Below are 22638 nucleotides of genomic sequence, written 5' to 3'. Positions count from 1 at the left end.
GTATAAACATTTAGTACAGATGTTACTAGATTACAAGTCCTTCGGGGTCCATTTAAAATTGAACCATAGAGTTTTGGGTCTGTAATTAAATCTAACAACAATCCATGAGAACTAGGACTAATTGTTTACTATGCAGTCAATTAGTAGCAGTCGGTTTTTTAATTAGATGGATCTTTATTAAGCTGTAGTATTTTTTTTAATGAGCAATTCATACCAAGTGCTTTGGTACGATCAACACATGAACTAAAATGCATGAGAAAAACAATACTCCTAGTTTCTTGGTATTCTTTTAAGGAAGACTGTGCTATAGTCTTCAGTTTGTCCAACATTACCATACTTGTTTAGCATGACCGGCATGCCACCTGCCCTATAATCCCATGTTAATAACCAGTGTTCGACAAACCTATACATTTGCTCGCCCCGGGCGAGTGGATTTAACCCCCGGGCGAGTAAATATTGGCCCAAGCAGCACACGTTTGGTACTAGGTGGCGAGTAGATTTTTTTGTCCGGCGAGTAGATTTTTTGGTGATTTGTCAACCACTGGTAATAACCATCATGTCATATCTACACCTGTATATCTCTAATATTTTTCAATTTCTTGCCATTTTGCTAAATTGGTTCCCAGCCACTGGTACTGCACATACATTGTCATTGGTCCCTGGACTCTTTTGTAGGAATCTTGTTTGTGCAGTTACTGTAGGTACCAGCATGTGATGCTTTGAGCTTCTCCTGTCATAGTACTATGCTATTAAAGACTGGTGAATGACTAATTGATTACAGGTGGACTCTGTGTGTTGGGAGGGATGTCTGTGTGCGCATGTGAATGAGCTAGTGGCAATGGGTTCTGAGTTTGTGTCTCAGTGTAGTTCAGTGTGTAATTGAGGGCAGTAATCTTGCAATGTGTTTACTGGATTCCATATAGAAGGTGACTGGAAACCCCAAAAGTTTAACTTTAATCCTATGGCCCATATTTACAAAGCAATATTCTGCTGTAAGAGACCTTTGGGCGCTCAGAAAGGCCATACAGCATTGACTTGAATAGGCTGTTAAGGGTCTTATGGCAGGCGAATGCTTAATAAATAAGGTTCTATATCTTTTACATTAGTCTTGCTTGATTCACCTGTGAACTGGAAATACTCATGTTTTATGTATAACACAAAACACTCAGCTTGTTCATTTATATCATTATACTATCATTATTGTGTGTTGTCATAATTGATACATTAATGGTTAACCAACAGAATGAAAGTTCTTCCATCACGTAGGTGTTTTCAATTCTATATTGAACACTTCTCAAATAGAGCATAAAATAAATAAAGCACGTGTAGCAGGGGTCCCCCCTTCTTACCTCCGGGGGGAAGTTGTGTCGGCCATCTTGGGGTTGGCACAGCCCCATAGTCAAAAATCGTGTGTGTTGCGGCGGTCATCTTGGGGTTGGTGCTGCCAGAAGAGGAGGTCTTTCCCCTTTCTGCTTCCAGTAGCATTCCTGCCTCCTGGCTCTCCCCCCCTTTCCTTTCCTTTCCCCCTCCCTCTTTTCTTTCCCTTTTTCTCCACCATTTTCCGTCCCCCTCTTCCTTTCCCTACCCCCTCCTATTTTTCTTTTCCCCTTTTTCTTTCCCCCTTTTCCTTTTCTTTCCCCCTCGCCTTTTCTTTCCCCCTTTTTCTCCCCCCTTTTCCATCCCCCTCCCTCTTTCTTTCCCCCTTTCTCCCCCCCCCCCATTCCTATCCCTTCCCTCTTTTTTTCCCCCTTTTCCTTCCCCTTCCCCCTCACTCTTTCCCCTCCCCCTTTTTCTCCCCCCCTTTCCCTTTCCCCTCCCCTTTCCCTTCCCCCCCCTCTTTTCACTCCCCCCTTTTCCTTCCCTCTTTTCTTTCCCTCATTTTTCTCCCCCCTTTCCTTTCCCCCTCCCTCTTTTCTTTCCCCTCTTTTCTCCTTCCCCTTTTCCTTCCCTCTTTTCTTTCCCCTATTTTCCTTCCCCCTCCCTCTTTAATTTCCCCCTTTTTCTGTGGCGGTGTTATCCTGTGAGCCGTATAGGTCTGTGTCGCTGGTGTTTTGTAATTCCTGCCACCGAATGCCGCTCTCCTGGAGCGAGTGCAATTCCTTTGCTGCCCTGTGTGGCCTTGTGATGGGTCACTGATGCCTAGTAGCCATTTCTATACACGCTGTTCCTTATAGTCCCTGGTCACTTGCTTCAGGTTTTCTCTCTTATATTTAATCAGATTAGCCCGATGTGTGTTCACGGCCGCCTGGAGTTTGTCTGTCCAGTTGGTGGTTGTGTCTGTCTTCAATGTGGGTCCCTGGTTCTCCCGAATTGTTTCTATTTCTATTTTGATTTTATTAAGTTCTTTAGTGGATTGCTCTATAACCAATAGCGTTAAATCGAAGGAACATTTATTAAATATTCTGATCCACTTAAAGCAAAAATTCGGGCCACTTCTACCGATCGTTGGCTAATTTTTAATCCTACACCCACGGGGTAATATTTTTAATTTATAATAGTGTGACAATGTAACGGCGTGCAAATACAAATCAACCTCTCTCTTTTTAAGTTTCAGCAAATCATTATATACATGAGAGGGCTTCTCTGGTCCAAACACTGCTTCTACTGATTCAGTGTACCTGATTTGAGCAATATCAGCCTCTGTATAGCCTTTGCACGCTGATAATTTGAAAACAATCCCAGAGAAATCCACAAATCATCCATGTCCCATTGAAATAGAAAGTATCAAAATAATGTAAATGAGAAAGTTTGTAATAACAGCTATTATAGGATCCTGTTAAATCCAGCTAAAACGTAATAAAGTCAATCACAAGCTGGGTGCTAGGCTTGTAAATATGCATAGGAAGAGAAAAAGCAAGCACCCCAATTCAAATAATCGTAAGGCAAGTGCTAGTCCCATAAATAATGCAGAGGGTACATTACCATTCAGCAGAACAGCAAAAAAGAGGCAGCACTCACTTGTGAGTATCCAAAAATATAAATTGAACAGACACAGACAGAACCAACGTTTCGATCCCGGGGAGGATTGTCTTCAGGGGGGGGTGTGCAATGATACCTCTGAATATATATATACATACATGCATACATACATACATACATACATACATACATACATATTGTGTCTCATTCTCTTATTAGTTCAAGGACTATCCCAATGAGGCTTTGAGGGGTGGGTTAATTCCCACTAACTCAGGCCTTCAGGTAAACATTGTCCCTTTTTAGGACTTTATTGCTTGATTATTTTTACTCACTCATTGATATACAGGCATACCCCACATTAACGTACGCAATGAGACTGGAGCATGTATGTAAAGCGAAAATGTACTTAAAGTGAAGCACTATCTTTTTCCCACTTATCGATGCATGTACTGTACTGCAATCGTCATATACATGCAGAACTGATGTAGATAAGGCATGTGTAACAGGCTCTATAGTCTCCCTGCTTGCGCACAGCTTCGGTACAGGTAGGGAGCCGGTATTGCTGTTCAGGACGTGATGACAGGCGCATGCTTGAGCTGCTGTTTGCCTATTGGGTGCTATGTACTTACTCGCGAGTGTACTTAAAGTGAGTGTCCTTAAACCGGGGTATGCCTGTATCTAGTCTCATGTCCTGTGTTTTTATTTATGCGTGATCTAATACATAGTATAAATATATACTGATCCAGCGCTCGAGCGCTTACACCACCAAACATATTGTGTGATTAACTATTCAGAATCCTGCCAATTCTACTTATCAGAATAAAAGTAAAAGAGAATATTTCATCTGTAATGCCAAAAAGGTCATCTAGCAAGTCAAAATGATTTCCTAGTGATGTGGTAGAAACACGGGATCTGATGTAAATTCCATGCGCACACTACATTACAGTATGTCAACAAATTCATGAATACATTTGATAATGTCAACATAATACAGCAACGTAATTTGCTGTACAAAAGACATATTGGAGTGTAACATGCTGAATATATTTTATTATTGCATGTATGTTAACGCGACAACAACAACAACAACAACAACAAAATTCTCACGACACAGGTTGTGAGTCAACGATTCCACAAAAAAAGTGGAAAATAATCAAGGGAAGAGAAATACCAAGGGCTCATTACAATGATGAAGCCTCGAAATACGGTAACGTTTCCCATACACATGATATCATCATTACTGGGTCAGTCATGTGACTGAAAAAATAAATCAGATACTGCAAATAAAAAATAATAATAATAATAATAATAATAGTTCCTCCTACTTGTTGTTTTCAGCTCTGGAGACCACAAGGGTTCATTTTACAAGGAAGGTCCTTGAAGGGAATCTGAAAAGATCCTATATGTAGCACTCTCTGTGGAATATAATTGCTGGACTAATAGTCCATGAGATTACAGATATCTCCACAAGGGGTCAAATGACCAAAGGCTGACCATATACTGACATGCATGATATATGTCCACATAGGAATAAAAATGAAAACAATAACATTTTAATAACAATAACTAAAGTAACACGTGAACATATTATAGAAAGTGCAAATAAAATCCTTCTAGGAGGACGACGCCAGGTGTGTATTTAGTATAGAATATCTCATGTACCTCTATAATATATCTGTATAAAATGTTCACATGTTACTATAGTTATTGTTATTAAAATGTTATTGTTTTAATTTTTAGTCGTATGTGGACATACAGTATATCATATATGCTAGTATATGGTCAACCTTTGGTTATTTGACCCCTTTAGGAGATATCTGTAATCTCATGGACAATTAGTTCACCCTTCATATTGCACAGAGAGTGCTAAATATAGGATCTTTTCAGGTTCCCTTCAGGGACCTAGCTTGTAAAATGATAATAATGTTTTCCTATTACAACCTGTTATACATGAATATATCACTCAAGTAATAGGCTGGGCGTTTGGGCCACCACAATTGACCACTAAGTTCCCAAGATTCTCACCGGTGAAGTTACTAGTTTTAAATCTCCCTCAGAGGAAATAAAATATCTAGCCAGTAGGAAGCTGTAACATCATCGGTTGTGGCTTCCTATTGGATGGCTATTTAAACCCCTTAAAATTCCAGGAAGTATCACCAGTAACTTCACCAGCAAGTATCTAAAAACCAGGGAGGAGGTGCTCAGAGCTGAAAATAGTTCAGCTCTGGAGGAGCCCCAGTTCCAAGCCTGTAAAAAAAAAAAGGGAGGTTACGCAGGGGGGATTGCGCCTTTAAATATTGCTTGCAGTGCACGCAGTACCGTTTACAGCCACAATACCATGTCTTATTGTAGTTAACCTCGTGTTATTAAGCCTATGCTAATGTACTCTAGTATGAATGTTTGCTCTGAGACTATAATGGCCATTCCAGTTTTAGGTACAGTACCGTTGCGGCATATAGCCACAGGGATTTGCACAATATCTGAATGAGTTTTTTGAAAGCTATTGCCTTTCCAGCTAGGTGGTAAAGCAAGGTGATGGAAAAATAAGTGTGAATAGCGCTAGTGTAAACAATACAATATTAATTGAACCTGTGATACAGAGTTGGTAAGGTAGTCCTTGAGCAATCTGAAAGGTTGATCTGGTATCTCCCAACCAGATATGAAGTCTGTGTGGATGAAACCTCCTGTGGCGCTAAGGGAAGAATGGACGTTGATTCTCGTGCAACAGTTCTTTTCTTTGAGCTGAAAAAACCTCAGAAAAGGAAGACAAAAAAAGGCAAAAAACACTGCAATAGTGTATTACCCAGGGACATACTATTGTATACAAATCGAGAGCATTTATTAAAACATAACAATTATGACATTTTGACATGAATTATGAAACAATTAATTGATTAATCGGATAAGAAATAAAACTTCCAAGCGCTTGTGCTAAGGAAGATGTGCTGCTCCGTCGTGGTAAAATTGAAATCCTACTCACCGGACATGAGTAGGACATGTGCAAGGGTTTAGGGTCTTTTCCTCCAGAAGACACCGCTCGCTGTGGGGTGCGTCTGTCTGTTGATGCGGGGGGACCGGCTTCAATGCTCGTGGACTCGTGGATCACTTGCCGCCAGAGTTCGCCCGATCGTCTCCTCCGATGACGTCACCACCTGGATTTCAAAGCTACGGTGTCCCTGAGTTGCCAAAAACCTTTCCAACGCGTTTCGAAACTCCTATTCATGGGTCTCTTCGTCAGAGTTTCGAAACGCGTTTTAAAGGTTTTTGGCAACTCAGGGACACCGTAGCTTTGAAATCCAGGCGGTGACGTCATCGGAGGAGACGATCGGGCGAACTCTGGCGGCAAGTGATCCACGAGTCCACGAGCATTGAAGCCGGTCCCCCCGCATCAACAGACGGACGCACCCCACAGCGAGCGGTGTCTTCTGGAGGAAAAGACCCTAAACCCTTGCACATGTCCTACTCATGTCCGGTGAGTAGGATTTCAATTTTACCACGGCGGAGCAGAACATCTTCCTTAGCACAAGCGCTTGGAAGTTTTATTTCTTATCCGATTAATCTATTAATTGTTTCATAATTCATGTCAAAATGTCATAATTGTTATGTTTTAATAAATGCTCTCGATTTGTATACAATAGTATGTCCCTGGGTAATACACTATTGCAGTGTTTTTTGCCTTTTTTTGTCTTCCTTTTCTGAGGTTTTTTCAGCTGAAAGAAAAGAACTGTTGCACGAGAATCAATGTCCATTCTTCCCTTAGCGCCACAGGAGGTTTCATCCACATAGGTGGTAATGCAAGATGAAAGTAAGTGAAGTTACTAAGTATGTACCCTATGGTATATTTTATAATGGGATATCATTCACTCTCAGATGCATCAGAAAGATGGGAGAGGACCAGTATGTTTGGGGCTCCTATTGTAAATACGACTAACATTTTCAAGAATGAATTTGATTTGTAGAAGCACTTTCTTTATCTTTGTGATGGGAGGGGGTAACCAGGCTATACAATAAAGGTTAAGCCCACCAGGTTCCCTTGCAGCTACCTAGCAACATAAGACAGGGGCCAGGGATTATACATGTAAAACAAAGTGACCCCTACTTTTCCTGTTTACATGTTCCCTTTGCCCTAAAAACGTGAAACTTATTGTGTGTAAGTTTCATGTGGGATATTTGGGTCGAAATGCAATTATTTTGTTTGCAGGATTTCGGGGGCCAAAGTTACCGGGAGTCCCCTAATTCTCCCCGGCGTGCAGGCACGATTTGCCGGTACGCGAGTTGTACACCGGGGCTGCCCAGTGTCCCCCAGACTCCTGGTTTTCGAGCCCAGATATCCCAGATCCGTTTCCCTTAAAAGTATAAAGTTCCCCAATGGCCATTCTTTATTAAAATATGTTTTATAATGTTTTGTGCTTTTACTATAAATGTCTATTTTGTCAGCTCAAGCATCCACACAGGTGCCGAGGAGTCTGGATAGACATTGTAGTTCAAAGAGGAGAAGGGATGTTGAGAGGTGTTGGGGTGCTAAGAGGTCGGGGCAGGGCGGAGTACTGAGTCCAGAGAACAGAGACCCCCTGCGGGGTGGACCCTCTGGGCTGCCAGACTCAGTGGATCCTGACCAGTAGGTGGCAATGGGTTGACTGGGGGAAGCGACAGAATGCCGGCTCACTTCCCATTGGTCAATTTGTATGTCCCGCCCAGAGGGCATCCCGAGTTGGCTTGGCACGCCCCTCCTTTGACGTCAGCCAAAGGACGAGCCCCTATTCCTATTAGCTGAAAGGGACGAATTCCCACTCTCTAATTGGTCGCTCCTCCTATTTCCATGCTGAACATAGAACAGCGGAAGGTATGTAAGGCGAAGCCCCAGTCAGAGAACCAGACGATCTTGTGTCTTGGGCCAGTGATCCAAAGGTGGGCTTTTCAATGTTGCTCTGTTGCGAATAGCAGAGCAACCAGCTTCATTTTTGGAGCTAAGAAAGCCTGCCTATCTGAGGCAGATGTGAGGTCCAAGTTCTTGTTTTAGAATGTTGCGGTTGTGGCTAAAGGTTTTAACCAGAAAGAGGACCAGGAAGCCCGGGTGGATATCCTGGTCAGGAGAAGCCTTCCGAAGCAGGTGCCCTGCAACTATTTTAGCCAATATTTCACACCCAGTGCCCCAGTAAGTGTGTATTTTACCTGTATCTTTGTATTTCACTGTGTGTACACGGGTTTACTTGAATAAACCTCATTTTATTCCACTACTTTGTTTTGTCTAGTGAATGATCCCGGTATAAAAATGTTAAAAGTCAGGGTCTCCCGCGACAATCTTCTTAACCCATAAAACAAATCAGTTTTTATAATTGATGTGTACAGAAGTTGGAGTCCTACAGTGCGACTCTACTATCAAACCGAAGACCATCAACATGTATCATATACTTCTTATTAAAGCACAAAAACAGAGCTAAAGAGAGCATTTCACTATTAAATACCACAATGATTGCTCCTGAGAAGTTATTGGTTTATTTTTAACCGTATCTGTCACTGACCTTATATTTTGATGTCCGATGGGGAAACGAAGTGAATGGAAAATCAATCTGAAACAACCTATTTAACAACTGACAAGTCTACAACATGTTGCTCTGCAATGCCTCATAAGCCCCTCTAACATTAAAATAACTTTAAACCGAGCTTCTGACAAACCTTCAAATCCATGCTGATAAATGAGCAGCAGTTTAAATGTATAGAAAAAACTGCAGGTCCCTCACTCTGACTTTTGATTAGAAAATATTAGAGCACGAAAATGAGGTCCAGGTAATTAAAAAATAAATTACCTTCCTCTCTGGGAGAATAACACACTGTTAAGTAGGAAGCCATCTGCCAATTCATATGGATTCTAATAATTTGTTCACTGAGATCAATAACTATAAAGCTATCCAAGGCAATGAACTTGTTGCAGTTAGTGGTCAACAAAAGTGCACAGTAATTGTCTGACGGATAAAATAACACACTGTTTATTGCAGTATGAAGTCCATCTACACATCAACTCGCTAGCCATTGATATTTGCTGTTTTTGTTCTTTTCAGAAGGAAAAAACAAAGATCAACAATAACACAACTTTCAGAGCAAAGCTTCATCTCTTTACAATTTATGAGAGTTTGCGCATTATACAAAATGCATATTCTCAGCATAGAAAAAAAAACCTGAATTTTTGACTATTAACTAAAGTCTCTCTGTCTACAATACGGAGTACTGTAGTGTTCCCCTTTGGTAGAGCTGTGTGTTTAGGGTGATAGAGCTGTCTAGAAGTTGATTTGAGAAGACCAACCATTGCATACTTGGCACTCCTAAGCACCAAACTAGAAGGGACCTGTTATACATATGGAAATCTGATAATATTACCCCATTAGAAACATGTTCCTTATATCCAGTACTATGCGAGCACCAACAGATCTAATGTTGCATCATTAAAGCACTGCATGTCACAGACATTACAGCTGATGTATACTGTATAGCATGATACACACGCCGGGATGCATCAAGCTCCGGTGCGGGTTATTGCACCTCAATGCAGTGCGAACTGCCATTGACATGCAGTTAACGCCAGATAGAGGTGCCATAGATACCCTATATTGGAGTTTGATGAACCTGCTCCACAGACCTATATATTGTATAAATAGCCAAATAGTACACATCACAAATATTTATGTATCACCAAAATAGCTTAATTATTACAATGATGTAATTCCAAAACAATACAATTAAATAAACAACTATCCAAGCAAACTATTAAACAAATTAAACCACTAGCCAACAAAACAATTAATTAATTTACAACACTAGCCGTCAAAACCATTAATTAATTAAAACCAGTAGCTAACAAAACAAATAAATAATTAAAAACGCTAACCAATCCTAAAATATACCAAAAACAAGTCATCCAAATTCAAAACAATTTAATCCAAACAATAAACAGAAATCGAAAAAATAACAATCAATAGAAAACAAGGATTTGCCAAAAAATGCATTGTCTGTCTGCCTAAACGGGCACAGATTAATAAATACATTATCAGTCAATGGGCAATGAAAAACATCAAAAGAAACAAATACAATAAAAAAACCTGGAAAAATAAAATTACATACATTCAATATTTTTCTTATGTTTAGAAGCGTTGGCCCTCCAAATCCCGGCGATTCTGGAATCTCTCGTATCGCAACGTCATCATAGTCAATCCAACGCCATCCTCCTTGGAGATCCGGAACAGGTACAAAAATCTTCTTTCTTTTATCTTCTATCACCATCTTCTTTCTTCATCTGTCATTATTTTCTTCCTTTCTTTAATCTTCTATCTTCATCTGTCAATCCAAAACCCCATGGTAAATCCAGAACAGGATGTTCTCTTGTCGGCTTCTTGAGGTAAAATGAGACGTACAGGCCTTGTATATATCCTTTGACATCAAATTTTATGATCAGATGGTACAGCTCCAATCTGAATAGACACTATCGTGTGCCCGCCGCTATATTTTTTTCAGGTTGTGACGTCATCACCAAGGGAGGTACATCACATCCTTCAAACCACATGGCTATATCAAATGGCATTACAGCCAATGTGTAAAAAAAAAATTGCCACAGGATTCATACCACAGGCCCGCGAAGATCACGGGGACCACCTGGATGCCCACGGGGACCACCTGGATGCCCACGGACAATCGCCGGGACCCCGTCGTCCTCTGGCATCAATCTTATGCAGAAACAAATAAAAATGTGGGGCACATCAGGTGGGTGGGTTGTGTATTAGAGGTTAGTACATATTGGTGTGTTTTGGGGGGAAGAGCGGGTGAGTGAAGGGCCAAGTACCCGCTTCACTCACCCTCTATCCTTAATAAACCTGCTATTGTGCCTTAACCCCTTTCATTGCCTTAGCGGCTATCCGCTAAGGTAATGAAGCTGCTTTAATGTAATTGTTATTAATAGTGTGCGGGAGCAGGGGGTCTCCTGAGCTGACGTGCTTTGATTTATGCTTCAGCGACCCCCTGCTTCCCGAGTTACAGGCCCTGGTATGGGGCATCAGGTGCCGGTATCGGGTGCCGGTCTTGTGACCGGGGGATTTAAATAATAAAGGCGATACCGGCACCCCATATCAGGGCCTGTAACTCGGGAAGCACGGGGTCCCCGAGACTGACATCAATGCGGTTCATCTCAGGAGACCCCCTGCTCCTGCACACTATTAATAAAAATTACATTAAAGCTGCTTCATTACCAGAGCAGATAGCCGCTACAGTAACGAATTTGTTAAAAAAAAATATTTGGGTTTTAATACTAGTTTATTGTAGCAGGGGGTCTTCGGAGCAGAACCTCGCTGATTTGAGGTCCGGGGAACCCCTGCTTTCCAAGATACAGGCCCCGTTATAGGGTGCCGGTATCTCTTATGCATTTAAATGTCCCGCATCACGTAACCGTGGGAATAAAATGCATAGGAGATACCGTCGCCCCATAATGGGGCCTGTATCTCGGGAAGCAGGGGGTCCCCGGACCTCAAATTAACGAGGTTCTGCGCCGGAGACCCCCTGCTACAATAAACTAGTATTACATTTTGTATAAAAAATGTGATCTCTGGCGAGATTTGCGCAGGGAGAGGCGTCTCTCTCTGCAGCAGAAATAAATCGCTATGGTGAGCCCTTTTCCGAGAGGCGATCATCACGTCGCCGCTACTCGCCAGCTTTGCAAATGTTGCTATCACGGGTATTCGGGGCTTTCTGCAAACCGTGATAGTAACGCTGTCAAAACTGCCGATTTAAGCAGCTCAGCGATACACCCCATTGTCTTTACAATAAATATTTGTAAAGTAGTTGTAGAGGCTGGGAAGAAGAGGTGGACGTAGTTTCCTGGAGGTCATTGTGGTGATGAATCTGATAGATTTAAATCATTTTAAAAGTGGTGCTGTGGGTACTGGTGATGACCCTGGTACTACTATTACTCACTGCAGGAGGCCCACTCCCCCGGCCCCCTCCTGTATAGACAATGAACTTCCAGTTAAGAAGAGATCTAAAAAGGGAACTGAAAGAGAAAGTTCAAGTCAGCCGGCTGTGTCCCCAGTTCAGGGGGTGCGCAAATTGGCGAGATTTTCCAGAGGTGGCGCGGCTGTTACAGAGGCCCCGAGCTTCCCCAAAGGCTTTTCAATGAAATGCTGGTACCTCTATACAGGGCCGCCAACAGAAATCATGGGGCCCAGGACAAATGAAAGGAGCAGCCACCCCCCCCCCCCACCCATAGCGCACCTACCAAGGGGAAAAAAATTTTAGTCCGCAATTTTTTCTTAACCCCCCAATACATATAAAAATACACCCCCCCAAATACATATAAAAATACACCCCCCAATACAAATAAAAATACACCCCAACCCCCCCAATACATATACAAATACACCCCCACCCCCCAATACATATAAACATCAGACTTTGTGGATGGTCTCAGGTCAGGCCCGGTGGCTGCAGCGTGGCTGTGGGGGCGGAGGGGGGGGGTGACTGCGGGATGGTCGGTGGGTCGGTGGCTGCTACTGGGGGGGCTAAGGCTGCCAGGTGGTGTGTCCAAAAATACTGGACACAATGCTAAAATATGCGAGAGCCTCCCAATACATATCAAAATACCCCAATACATATAAAAATATACCCCAACCCCCCCAATACATATACAAAAATACCCCAACCCCACAATACATATAAAAAATACCCCAACCCCCCCAATACATATAAAAAATACCCCATCCCCCCCAAAAATATAAAAAATACCCCAACCCCCCCAATACATATACAAATATACACCAGCCCCCAATACATATACAAATATACACCAGCCCCCAATACATATACAAATATACCCCAGACCCCCCCCCCCAATACATATAAAAAAAATACCCCAGCCCCCCCATTTGGCAGTGCTGCATAGGGGGCAGTGGCGGCTGGCGTTTCTGCGGGGGGGCAGCGGTTGTACGGGGGGGGGGGCAGTGGAGGCTGGTGGTGCTGTGGGGGGTTCAGTGGCGGCTGCGGTGCTACAGGTGGTGCAGCCCATGGTGCTGCGGGGGGGGCCCAGCGGCTGCGGTGCTGTGGGGGGGGTGCGGCTGGTGATGCTGCGGGGGGGTGCAGTGACTGCGGGGAGCCCGGCGGCCACCGGCCCTGCCCCACTGCCGGCAACTTCTCACGCTGAGGCAGCTCACATGCACACGCTGGGCCTCCCTCTCACGCCGGCGTGCCGGAAGCTTAGCTCAGCTGACATCCGGCGCTGCCATCAGAGAGACCCGGCACAAGGTGCAGCCACACTGAGTTTTTAAAAATATATATAATTAACGGACTCACGTGGCTCGGGGCGCCAACACCGGCTGCCCCCTCCCCCCCCTGCCTCTTTAAATTCCCTTATCTTGGCTTCCAGCGACATGTCGTCAAATTACACCGCAGGGTCACGTGACGTTGCGTCACCATGGCAACGTAACGTCACATGACACTGCGGCATTGTTTGAGGTAAGGTGGGGAGTGAGAAGGTTGGACAGCATGCAAGGGGGCACAGGAGGGGAAAGTTTGCGCACCCCTGCACTTGCTAGTATTTTTTAAACTGAAATGGATAATGTGTGGAAGCATTATATTGAGAATGTTAATATAACTGTTTATACTATAAAAATACTATAAAAAAACGTGCCTGTTATGGCTGCCAGCGCCAGCAACATGCCCGCCACTATTAAGTCATTTTCCAAAATAGCAATTCGTGCCAAATATGTTCTGACATTGATATTACTAGACTGAAGAGCTGTTAAAACAGTAGGATATTGATGAGGGAAAGTCATCACAAATTCAATCACTAGGGACTTGGTGACTTTGAGGTGTAGGGGAGTGGACTTGATGATTCATCTGTTGGTGATGAGGATGTTGATAGTGTTAAAGACTGTGATTTAAGTGGCACTGGTGGTGGTTGTCTGGGTAGTGGTTGTGTGGATGGTGGTGGTGGTTGTCTGGGTAGTGGTTGTGTGGATGGTGATGGTGGTTGTCTGGGTAGTGGTTGTGTGGATGGTGGTGGTGGTTGTCTGGGTAGTGGTTGTGTGGATGTGGTGGTGGTTGTCTGCGTTGTGGTTGTGTGGATGGTGGTGGTGGTCGTCTGGGTAGTGGATGGTGGTGGTGGTTGTGTGGATGGTGGTGGTTGTCTGGGTAGTGGTTGTGTGGATGGTGGTGGTGGTCATCTGGGTAGTGGATGGTGGTGGTGGTTGTCTGGGTAGTGGTTGTGTGGATGGTGGTGGTGGTTGTCTGGGTTGTGGTTGTGTGGATGGTGGTGGTGGTTGTCTGGGTAGTGGTTGTGTGGATGGTGGTGGTGGTTGTTTGGGTAGTGGTTGTGTGGATGGTGTTGGTGGTGGTTGTCTGGGTAGGGGTTGTGTGGATGTGGTGGTGGTTGTCTGGGTAGTGGTTGTGTGGTTGGTGGTGGTGACCTGGGCAATGGTGCTGAATATGATAATGTTTCAGATATAAAAATTATATTAGTCGATAAAGTGATGATACTGGGTTCGTTCTTCATGATTGTTTTATATTATCTCTCAGTCTCTCACCCGTTCAGGCTCCTGTCTCACCCTCTCTCAAAAAAATTTAACTACGGAATAATCCGCCGGTGGGTTTTAAAAATGTCCTGTGGCGGATTAAATCGGCGTACTTTTTTTTTTTATAATACGAAGACAAATTAGAAATAAACTCAATCCATGGAATGGATTTACGTTAAACCAGCATGGGTGGGTTATTTTAATCCATATAACCCAGCCACATAGGGGCATTTTAACGAATCTGCGCAAATTGAAAGGAACCAAACTGTCTATGGATTTGACCACGTGGAACAGATTTTGAATGGAAAGGCCGGGAAATTTCAAGAATCGAATGTGGACCATTTCGCCCATCCTTACTTCTACTCCCTCACTTATGACTTTGTGATGTAGACCACGGGTGCGCAAACTGTGGGGCACAGAGGTTACAGAGGCCCAGCGCTCTTCAGCGTGAGGCCTCTGTAACTCACTTACCTGAATTCAGCCGGCTTAGGGCGACCCGTCGCCATGGCAACATGACGACCCTGCGGCGTCATTTGATGCTGGATTAAAGGTAAGGGGGGGTGCGGCAGTGGGGGAGAGCAGGCAGGGGGGCACAGCGCAGAAAGTTTGTGCACCCCTGATATAAACCATGCATCATTTTAGAAGTCAATCTTTGCACAATCTCTTATTTATATCCATCTGGAGATATGGTCTCCAGAACTGACCACAGTAGTCTAGGTGAGGTCTCACCAGTGATCTACAAAGTTGCATCAGAGATGAAGGTGCTTGTACTATATGCACCGAAATGTTGGATGCTACTATGACTTCTTATAAAGTCATTAAAATTACCTTTTTTGAAACCAATTGAACGCTTTTACTTTTTGGGGTGTTTGACCCTGCTTTTCTATTGTATTCATTAAAAAAATTATCCTGAAATATGAAACTGATACAACATACAGGTGTGATGCCAATAAAGAGACTGAAATAATGTGTTGATTAGTCAACAAGATGTTTCTAATGTTGCCTAAATCAGCTTTTCTACAATGAACCAGTTGTATTGTCCTTTGATGAACAAACCTACATACCCATGTTTTTTAAATGTCAAAGCAACCTTAATATCCTCTCAGTGCCCCACAGGTCACTGACATATAACTCTCTCTGGTGCATTCTGAAATACAGTAATATGAGTCCCAAGTACCCAATATCTCAGAAACAACAGCACATACAGAACAGACATACAGTAGTTGTCACTTCATCAGTTCTATAAAACTTATTGTCAGCCACAGCTGAGAATATGAGTTATCCTGCCAGATTCTGGATTTTGCTCATCCCCTAAGGCTTTTTTTTTTCTATCCATGATGTCCACTGGTTTCCCCTAGGCGTTTTCATCAACTTGTATACCTTTGATAAACATGGCAGGTAAGCTGTTTGCTAAGTTGCTACTCAAAGGCAGCTAAATTGTCTATGTCTTTACTGCTGTGAAACCCGCCTCTTCACTCTTGCAGATTACACCAGGGCAATCCTGTGCTGTTCTAACAGGAACCCTCACATACTGTCGCTTACACCAACTGCAAATGAGAGTTCACCAAATGCAGTTGCTTCTTCTATGGATTGTTTTGAAACTTTCAAACTTTGAGGTCCTTTCTGTGGCTGTCATATGGTTCCTAGTGGAATCGTTGCGCAACAGAATGGGTCATTGTGGATCTAGAAGCGGGTGTACAGTAGAAGGAACTTGGACTAACAGTGTTAATACCAGAGTTTTGTGAACAGTATAATACATTGCCAATAAATGTTAGGTTTTTGCTTTATAGCCAAGATAATACAGTGAAATAATATAAAGTAGACCTGTGCGTACTCTTTGTGGAACAGCAATGGAGGATCATTGAAGGTGGTGCAGGTAAGATGAAAATGATGAAGATGAAGATCATGCAGTGATCTTAATGCTGTCTAAATCATCAATTCATGCTTGTGATAACATAAGCATGTCATGTCATAAGCACATGCTAATGCCATCATATTTTGCTTGAATAAACAACTTTTTTTATCAGAAATCGATGCTAGCCTATGCATATTGTGGATGCTCCATTAATTGATCATAACTGTGAAAGAGCTGTAGGAATAAATAAATCAGATGGGTACCAGTCACTGTAGAGATCCCTTTTAAGAAATTATCAGAGTGAGACAACATGCCCAGGCTGGATAGAATTATGTTCTTGTATTTCCTGCATTCAACTTTAATAGCATCTCAGAGGCATCCTCATTTTATAGTACATCCAAAGTCCCAGGCCAAGCACCCTTTTAAAAGGTGCAATAGACAGTCCTCTACTTTGGCAACCAGACAATTGGAAAGAGGGATGACTACCCCCTAGTGGTTCAGCCAACACACATATGGCTTTCTCTTTAGCAAATGTGGCCAGAACTGCTTACTGTAAGGTAAATGGTTCCCATTAAAGTATTTCATTAAATAATAAGTGCTCATGTCTGTATTCTACGGAACTATATTTCCTTGCGAGGAACAAGATGCATTTAAAAACATGCATCACATGCAGAATTATTTAGTATACACCAGGGCATAAGTCCAGCACATTTTCTTCTGCACCCCTACAACAATGAACCAGAAAATGAAGCTTATGTACATAGAGAACAAACTAGTACATACGTACAGGAAGAACTAAATACACATAAAATACCCCCATTCCAATGTATCTAGGTGTAAGACTTTAGGGATGTGAAAAGATGACAGGTTTTATCACTTACAGTAATTATTAAACAGTATAGCAGACCATTACATTTCACTGCAGAACTGATGATCATTTCGATTCCTGCATTGTTATGTAGCAAGTGTGTATGTGACACAAACAGACCTAATGTACAAAGACTCTGTGATGCAGCAAATCTTAACCCTTAAGGATAGTTATTTTTATTTAAAGACACTTTTTTAAATAAAAAAAATAATTTTGACTTTAATTTGAAAGCGTCTGGAAATTCATGCATGTGTCCTGGAATACAAGAAAGGTGCCTCAATTTGTCAGGTTAAAATTGTATGAAACACTGCTGTAAAGCCTACATCAAATGAGCACCATTTCTACAGGATATTCTAAATAAAGCATGTGTCCATTTAAAATCTAATGCAACACTGCAGGGTCTGTGCTATGTGGAAGTAGAGGACACCAGCCTGGTCATATGTATCTGTATTCACATGACACAGCAGGATCCATGATGACTATCATTTAAACAGCAGTTGGAACAATGGCCAAGAGAAGCATGAAGCTCATTGGAATACATAAGCTTGCTCCCCCTGCACCGTCAGAGCAAGAGATAGATGCAGATGTTCCCCCAGAAGAGAGACATTTCCATATGCTGCAACTTGACAATTAGGCAAAGCAAAAGCAGCATATTGTGTCCCAATATCAAAATACAGCCCCCTGACAAACAGTACGTGCATGAGAGCAACCCATCTGTTTTTTTTTTAAAAAAGCACCCCTGCCCTATAAATTCAAATCCACCTCGTTTATAATGCAATCGATTTAGGCTTTTGCTTTAATAATGATTTGGCTGTGCGCTGTTGCTGTGCTCACTCAATTTCTGCCCCTATTTGCACTTCTTGAAATCCACCTTGTGAAAATAACTCTGTGTTGCATCTTCAAACCTCACGGTGCTGACCAGCAAGATTAGCCGTCTGCTACAAGTATACCGTGTTGTTATATGTGCACGGCATTTGCATGTTATTTTCTCAGGGTGTTGTCAGCAAATCATTATTTATTCATCATGATGCTGTCTACGCCACAATTGTCCACAAAGTGTGGCATGAAAGGGAGGGGCTTGCACAACTATTCTGTAAAACAACCCCCCCCCCCGCACCAAAAGTAAACCCCGAATTGAGTGAAAAATGAGACACTAACAAGGTTAAATAAGGACCTGAAACAGCTGTAATTGCAACTGCTCCTTGATTTAAAACATGCATTTTCGTTTATTTTAATCATCACCAGATGAAAGATCAATTCACCTTTAATGCAGGGGCACGTTGGGTTAAACTGCATGGACTTCCGCTTGCAGACATGTCTAAAGTAAAACACTACTGCGATTATGCGTGTGATCCTTTCAGGGTTGGAGGGATCTTCCACTCATTACGTTAGAAAGTTTGGTTGGGATTCTCTAGCAAAACCCTGAGAATATTTACCCTCTTCGTAGCTTTTGTAACCTACAATAAATTGCAGACCCCTTTGGCAGAGGAAGAGTTAAAGGGGATACAAGGAGGAAAAGACAGTAAATACTCTATAGGTATACATGGGATCACATGTTCCAACTTCCAACCCTGAAACAATACTTGGTACCATTCATTAACAGATGACTTCTATAGCTGTTAGTAGTGTTACAATCTATTTTTATTTTCATTACTGGATGAGAAATGGAGAAGTCCCCCTGAAACGCCTTTCCTGGTCACTGATGGTTTGGAATGATTGCCTTGTTTGCTATTCTGATTTAGTAACAGCTTTTCCCAATTTCCCTGTTTTCTCAATTCTGTATCATTTTCTCTGCAGATGGGTTTATGTGTCCTGGGGCTTATCAACAAATGGATTTAATGACGGCAAAAACATTGGAACGAATAAATATTATTACTGAGTCCTCCAGCAAAATAATTACAGATTATCGTCCAAAAGACACAGACAGGATTACCCTTTCATATGATACTGAATGGATTTCACTGCCACAAACCTCTATAAAGCATATTAGGAAAGTCTCTTTTTCCTTTAATACAGCATTTCTTTTCCATATAGAATACATGGACACATTTCTAGAACTTACTAGTGTATGCCCTTGTCCTAAATAACCTTCATAGGTTGTGCAGGATTTTGAGCATAAGGTTAGAATCATTTTCAAACACAGTCACAATCCACAATCCACTCATGGAAAATCAAGGATGATATCAATAAAATAATTAAAAAGCCGCCGTACACAGCTTAATAAATCCAACGAACTAACGGTTATTGTTTCTAGAATATATTATTTCTTAGTCTCCATATATTTTTGATGCTTGTTTGCAATTAGTGCGAGTATGTAGCATGCTTAGTATTTTTCATTATATTGCTATTCCCATTCTTTTGCTAAGCAAAAACTACATCGTAAAGGCTTATTCAGAAAAAGCAAGGATATTTTGAGGAAATATTACATTGAAAAATATAGGTTTTATTATAAACATTTCAAATAATATTTACACTTTTTTTTAACATGATATCTAGTCACATAACACATGTAAGTTCTTAATTTTTTTCCCCAGTAGCCATGAAATATCTAAATAAACATGAATCAAAAGCAAAATATCTGATTAGTCAGCAGGATCTTCTAAACCACAAAGATAACGGTATAGTGCATATATGCTGGTTTAATTTTCACATCAATTGCCGTCTGATCATTTGCAATTTTTGTCTCATTGCAGAGATTTTACACCTCCCTGAACAACAGCCTATTTCTGATTCCTGCTGCAGACATGAACACACATCAAGGGAAAAAGCCAGCGACTGAGTATTTCATCTTGTATGTTCTCTTGAGGAACAAGAAACTTCAAGTTAACCTGAAGCATTAAGCATATCTGCAGTGACAGTGCAGTCATTTTACTGTAGCATTAAAAAAAAAAAAAAAAAAGGAAGGAAGACGGCTAACCCGTTAATTGCTGGAGAAGACTGCACCACAATGTGTTGCAGATGCTCCACAGCACTGAATGTGTAATGGGATGCTTTTCACCCAGGATAATAGACACATGTCACTGTCTCCATCACTTCTACAATGCTCTACATATTCCTCAGCCCTGCCACACTCCAACCAACATTAAAGGGAAGCAGCCCAGGATTCGTCTACTTACGATATTTGGGCAAGGTGGTAGTTTCCGGGGTGGTGGTAGATTCCTGAAAACGTGATAGCGTCCAGGATGGGGTAGAATCGTGGAGATAAATTGTGTAGGAAGAGGTAGAGTATGCCGCAGTGGGCCAGACGGGCATTGGCTGGGTGGTGGGGGTCCCTGGAAATGGGCGTGAAACAAAAGTGGTCGTACTAAGGGGGACAGTGGTGGAGATAATTGTAGGAGGGGCGACTGTATGGCGCACAGTTGTGGTTCTGGGACTTGCCCGGATAGGTACTCTGCTTCCTGGGACACGAGTTGGTGCCCGGGTTGTTGTAGTCAAACGAGTGCTAATTTGATTGGGGGTCCTGGTGGTGGTTGTTGTAGTGGTAGTCTCCATGCTTTTTGGAAAAGAGCTGGGTTTTGAAAGAAAAATGGGATCCTGGCCAATACCCTTGGAATCCATTAAATCAGTCGGGACATAATCCTTCACAGATCCCACTACGATCCACTTTAGAAGCATGAGACTCAGACCTAAGCCAATGAATCCAATTAGCAGGGGCACCACACATAGCCACGTTTGCTGCCTGTTCCAGACAATGCAGTCACTACACCGCACCTCCCGAGGGTTAGGTGCCCCATCCTCTTCCTCTGTGGTGTTTCCACCTGCCGCCTCGTCAGCAGCTGCCGGACGTACAGGTGGTGATGTGGAGGCAGCCACTTCACTCATCCTATATTCCTTTCACCCCCCAAAATACATCAGTGACGAGACGCTGGAACATCAGCATATAAGCCGGCTCCCCCACACGGAAAGGAAAACAAATTAGCATTCAGTGTCACAGATAATTAGCGACGAACATTCCTCCATCAGAAGCAGAGATTCTCGTGCAGTGCAAAATGCCAGAAGCAGCTGCTGAATCAGCTAAAACATTCTATCCATCCAGGCATTAAATTCATCCTCGCATCTCTTCACTTTCTGCTTCTTTCTCTCCTGCTTTCCATAGAAATCCCATACACCAGCCTTCTTCTTTTTTTTTTTCCTCTTTTTTTTCCCAAGCATCCGTGGTTTCCCCGAATCCCTCCTGCACTCAGCCGGTCCGCAGCATTCCTGCACACAGAATGCCGCCTCCTCTCCCTCTCTCTCCTTTTTTTGCTTTTCTCTATCCGCAGAACAGAGGCACCAGCATTCCTCGGCTGCTTCTTGGAAAGGCGACGGAGCAGCAAAATGCACCTGTTATTCAGCAGTCCCTGCAACCAACCCTTGCCCAGCACTTTAAGAGAGAGACCAATCGGCAGCTAGAGCTAAGGAGAGTCTGTGCTCTGTAAGGCAGCAGCAGTAACAGCATAGACACCAGCAGATGCATTGAATATAACCAGGAATAAGCTTAGGGACAGTATCTAACACACACAAAACGTGTGAGTGTATATAAATGAGCATACAGTAATATTTCCATTTGATATATATATATATATATATATATATATATATATATATATATCAATCTCAAAATAAGAAATCTGAGCTAAACACAATTCAGCTCTTGCCAAGCTGTGCAGCATCAGTAGAATATGCCTCTAGTAGAGCAAAAGGCAGACTGGCTTTCAGAAAGGGAAGATAGCACCTCCTCCTAATGCCTAATGGTGGTTTCTTAATGCGTTCAAGATAAATAAATGATCCAGGAAAATCCCTCAGGAATCGTCCGGCAAACTGTGTGTTTTTTTTTTTAGCAGATTTTGCAGCCCTCCTACTGCATGTGTTCTAATCCAATAAGGGTTGTGGGCTGTAGCATGCTCAAGAGAGACATGTAGGGTCTATGGCAGGGGTAGCCAACTGAAGTCAGGTTTTTAGGATATTCCTGGTTCAGCCTAGGTGGCTCAAGCAGTCCCTGCTTCAGCACAGGTGGCTCAATCAGTGGCTCAGTCGAAGACTGAGCCACTGATTGAGCCACCTGTGCTGAAGCAGAGATATCCTGAAGACCTGACCTGTTCGTGAGCCGGGACGACTGGGGTTTGGCAACCCCTGGTCTACGTGATTCCCGTTTTCAGAGCGATCACTATCTACTGTTAATTGCTTCACAAAATTGCGTTGAGATGTTCTTTTACATGATCTATGAGTAAAGGGATTTCTGCTCATTGTAGCCACCACAGGTATCTCAGTGAAGGTTAGAGATAGATAGATAGATAAATGATAGATAGATTAATGATAGATAGATAGATAAATAAATAGATAGATAAACTCATCTAAGCTCAAAGCGTCATGTGATGTTGCGGTGTCGTGGTGACGCGCCATCACATGATTGCAGGTGTAAATGCCAGCTCTGGAGAGAAGATAAGAGGCACTTACAAAGGCCCCGCACT

General features: G+C 42.5%; 1 protein-coding gene across 3 annotated transcripts in view; it reads right to left on the bottom strand.

Moving 5' to 3' along the window:
- NRG3 (neuregulin 3) overlaps positions 1 to 21702 on the bottom strand; it is a 573294-nt gene extending 551592 nt beyond the window's left edge. Inside the window, exon 1 of one of the 3 annotated variants that reach the window (XM_075610456.1) lies at positions 20305 to 21702. In XM_075610456.1, the coding sequence (XP_075466571.1) occupies positions 20305 to 21010 (706 nt within the window). In that variant the 5' untranslated portion in view covers positions 21011 to 21702. The remainder of the gene's footprint in view (positions 1 to 20304) is intronic. The other 2 variants (XM_075610455.1, XM_075610457.1) reach the window with 2 other exon arrangements.
- Between the last annotated feature and the right edge of the window lie 936 nt (positions 21703 to 22638).

The sequence above is a fragment of the Ascaphus truei genome, chromosome 8 (assembly GCF_040206685.1).
Source record: "Ascaphus truei isolate aAscTru1 chromosome 8, aAscTru1.hap1, whole genome shotgun sequence".
NCBI lineage: Eukaryota > Metazoa > Chordata > Amphibia > Anura > Ascaphidae > Ascaphus > Ascaphus truei.
The sequence above is the reverse complement of the archived record's forward strand: the minus strand, read 5'-3'. Positions and strand labels throughout refer to the sequence as shown.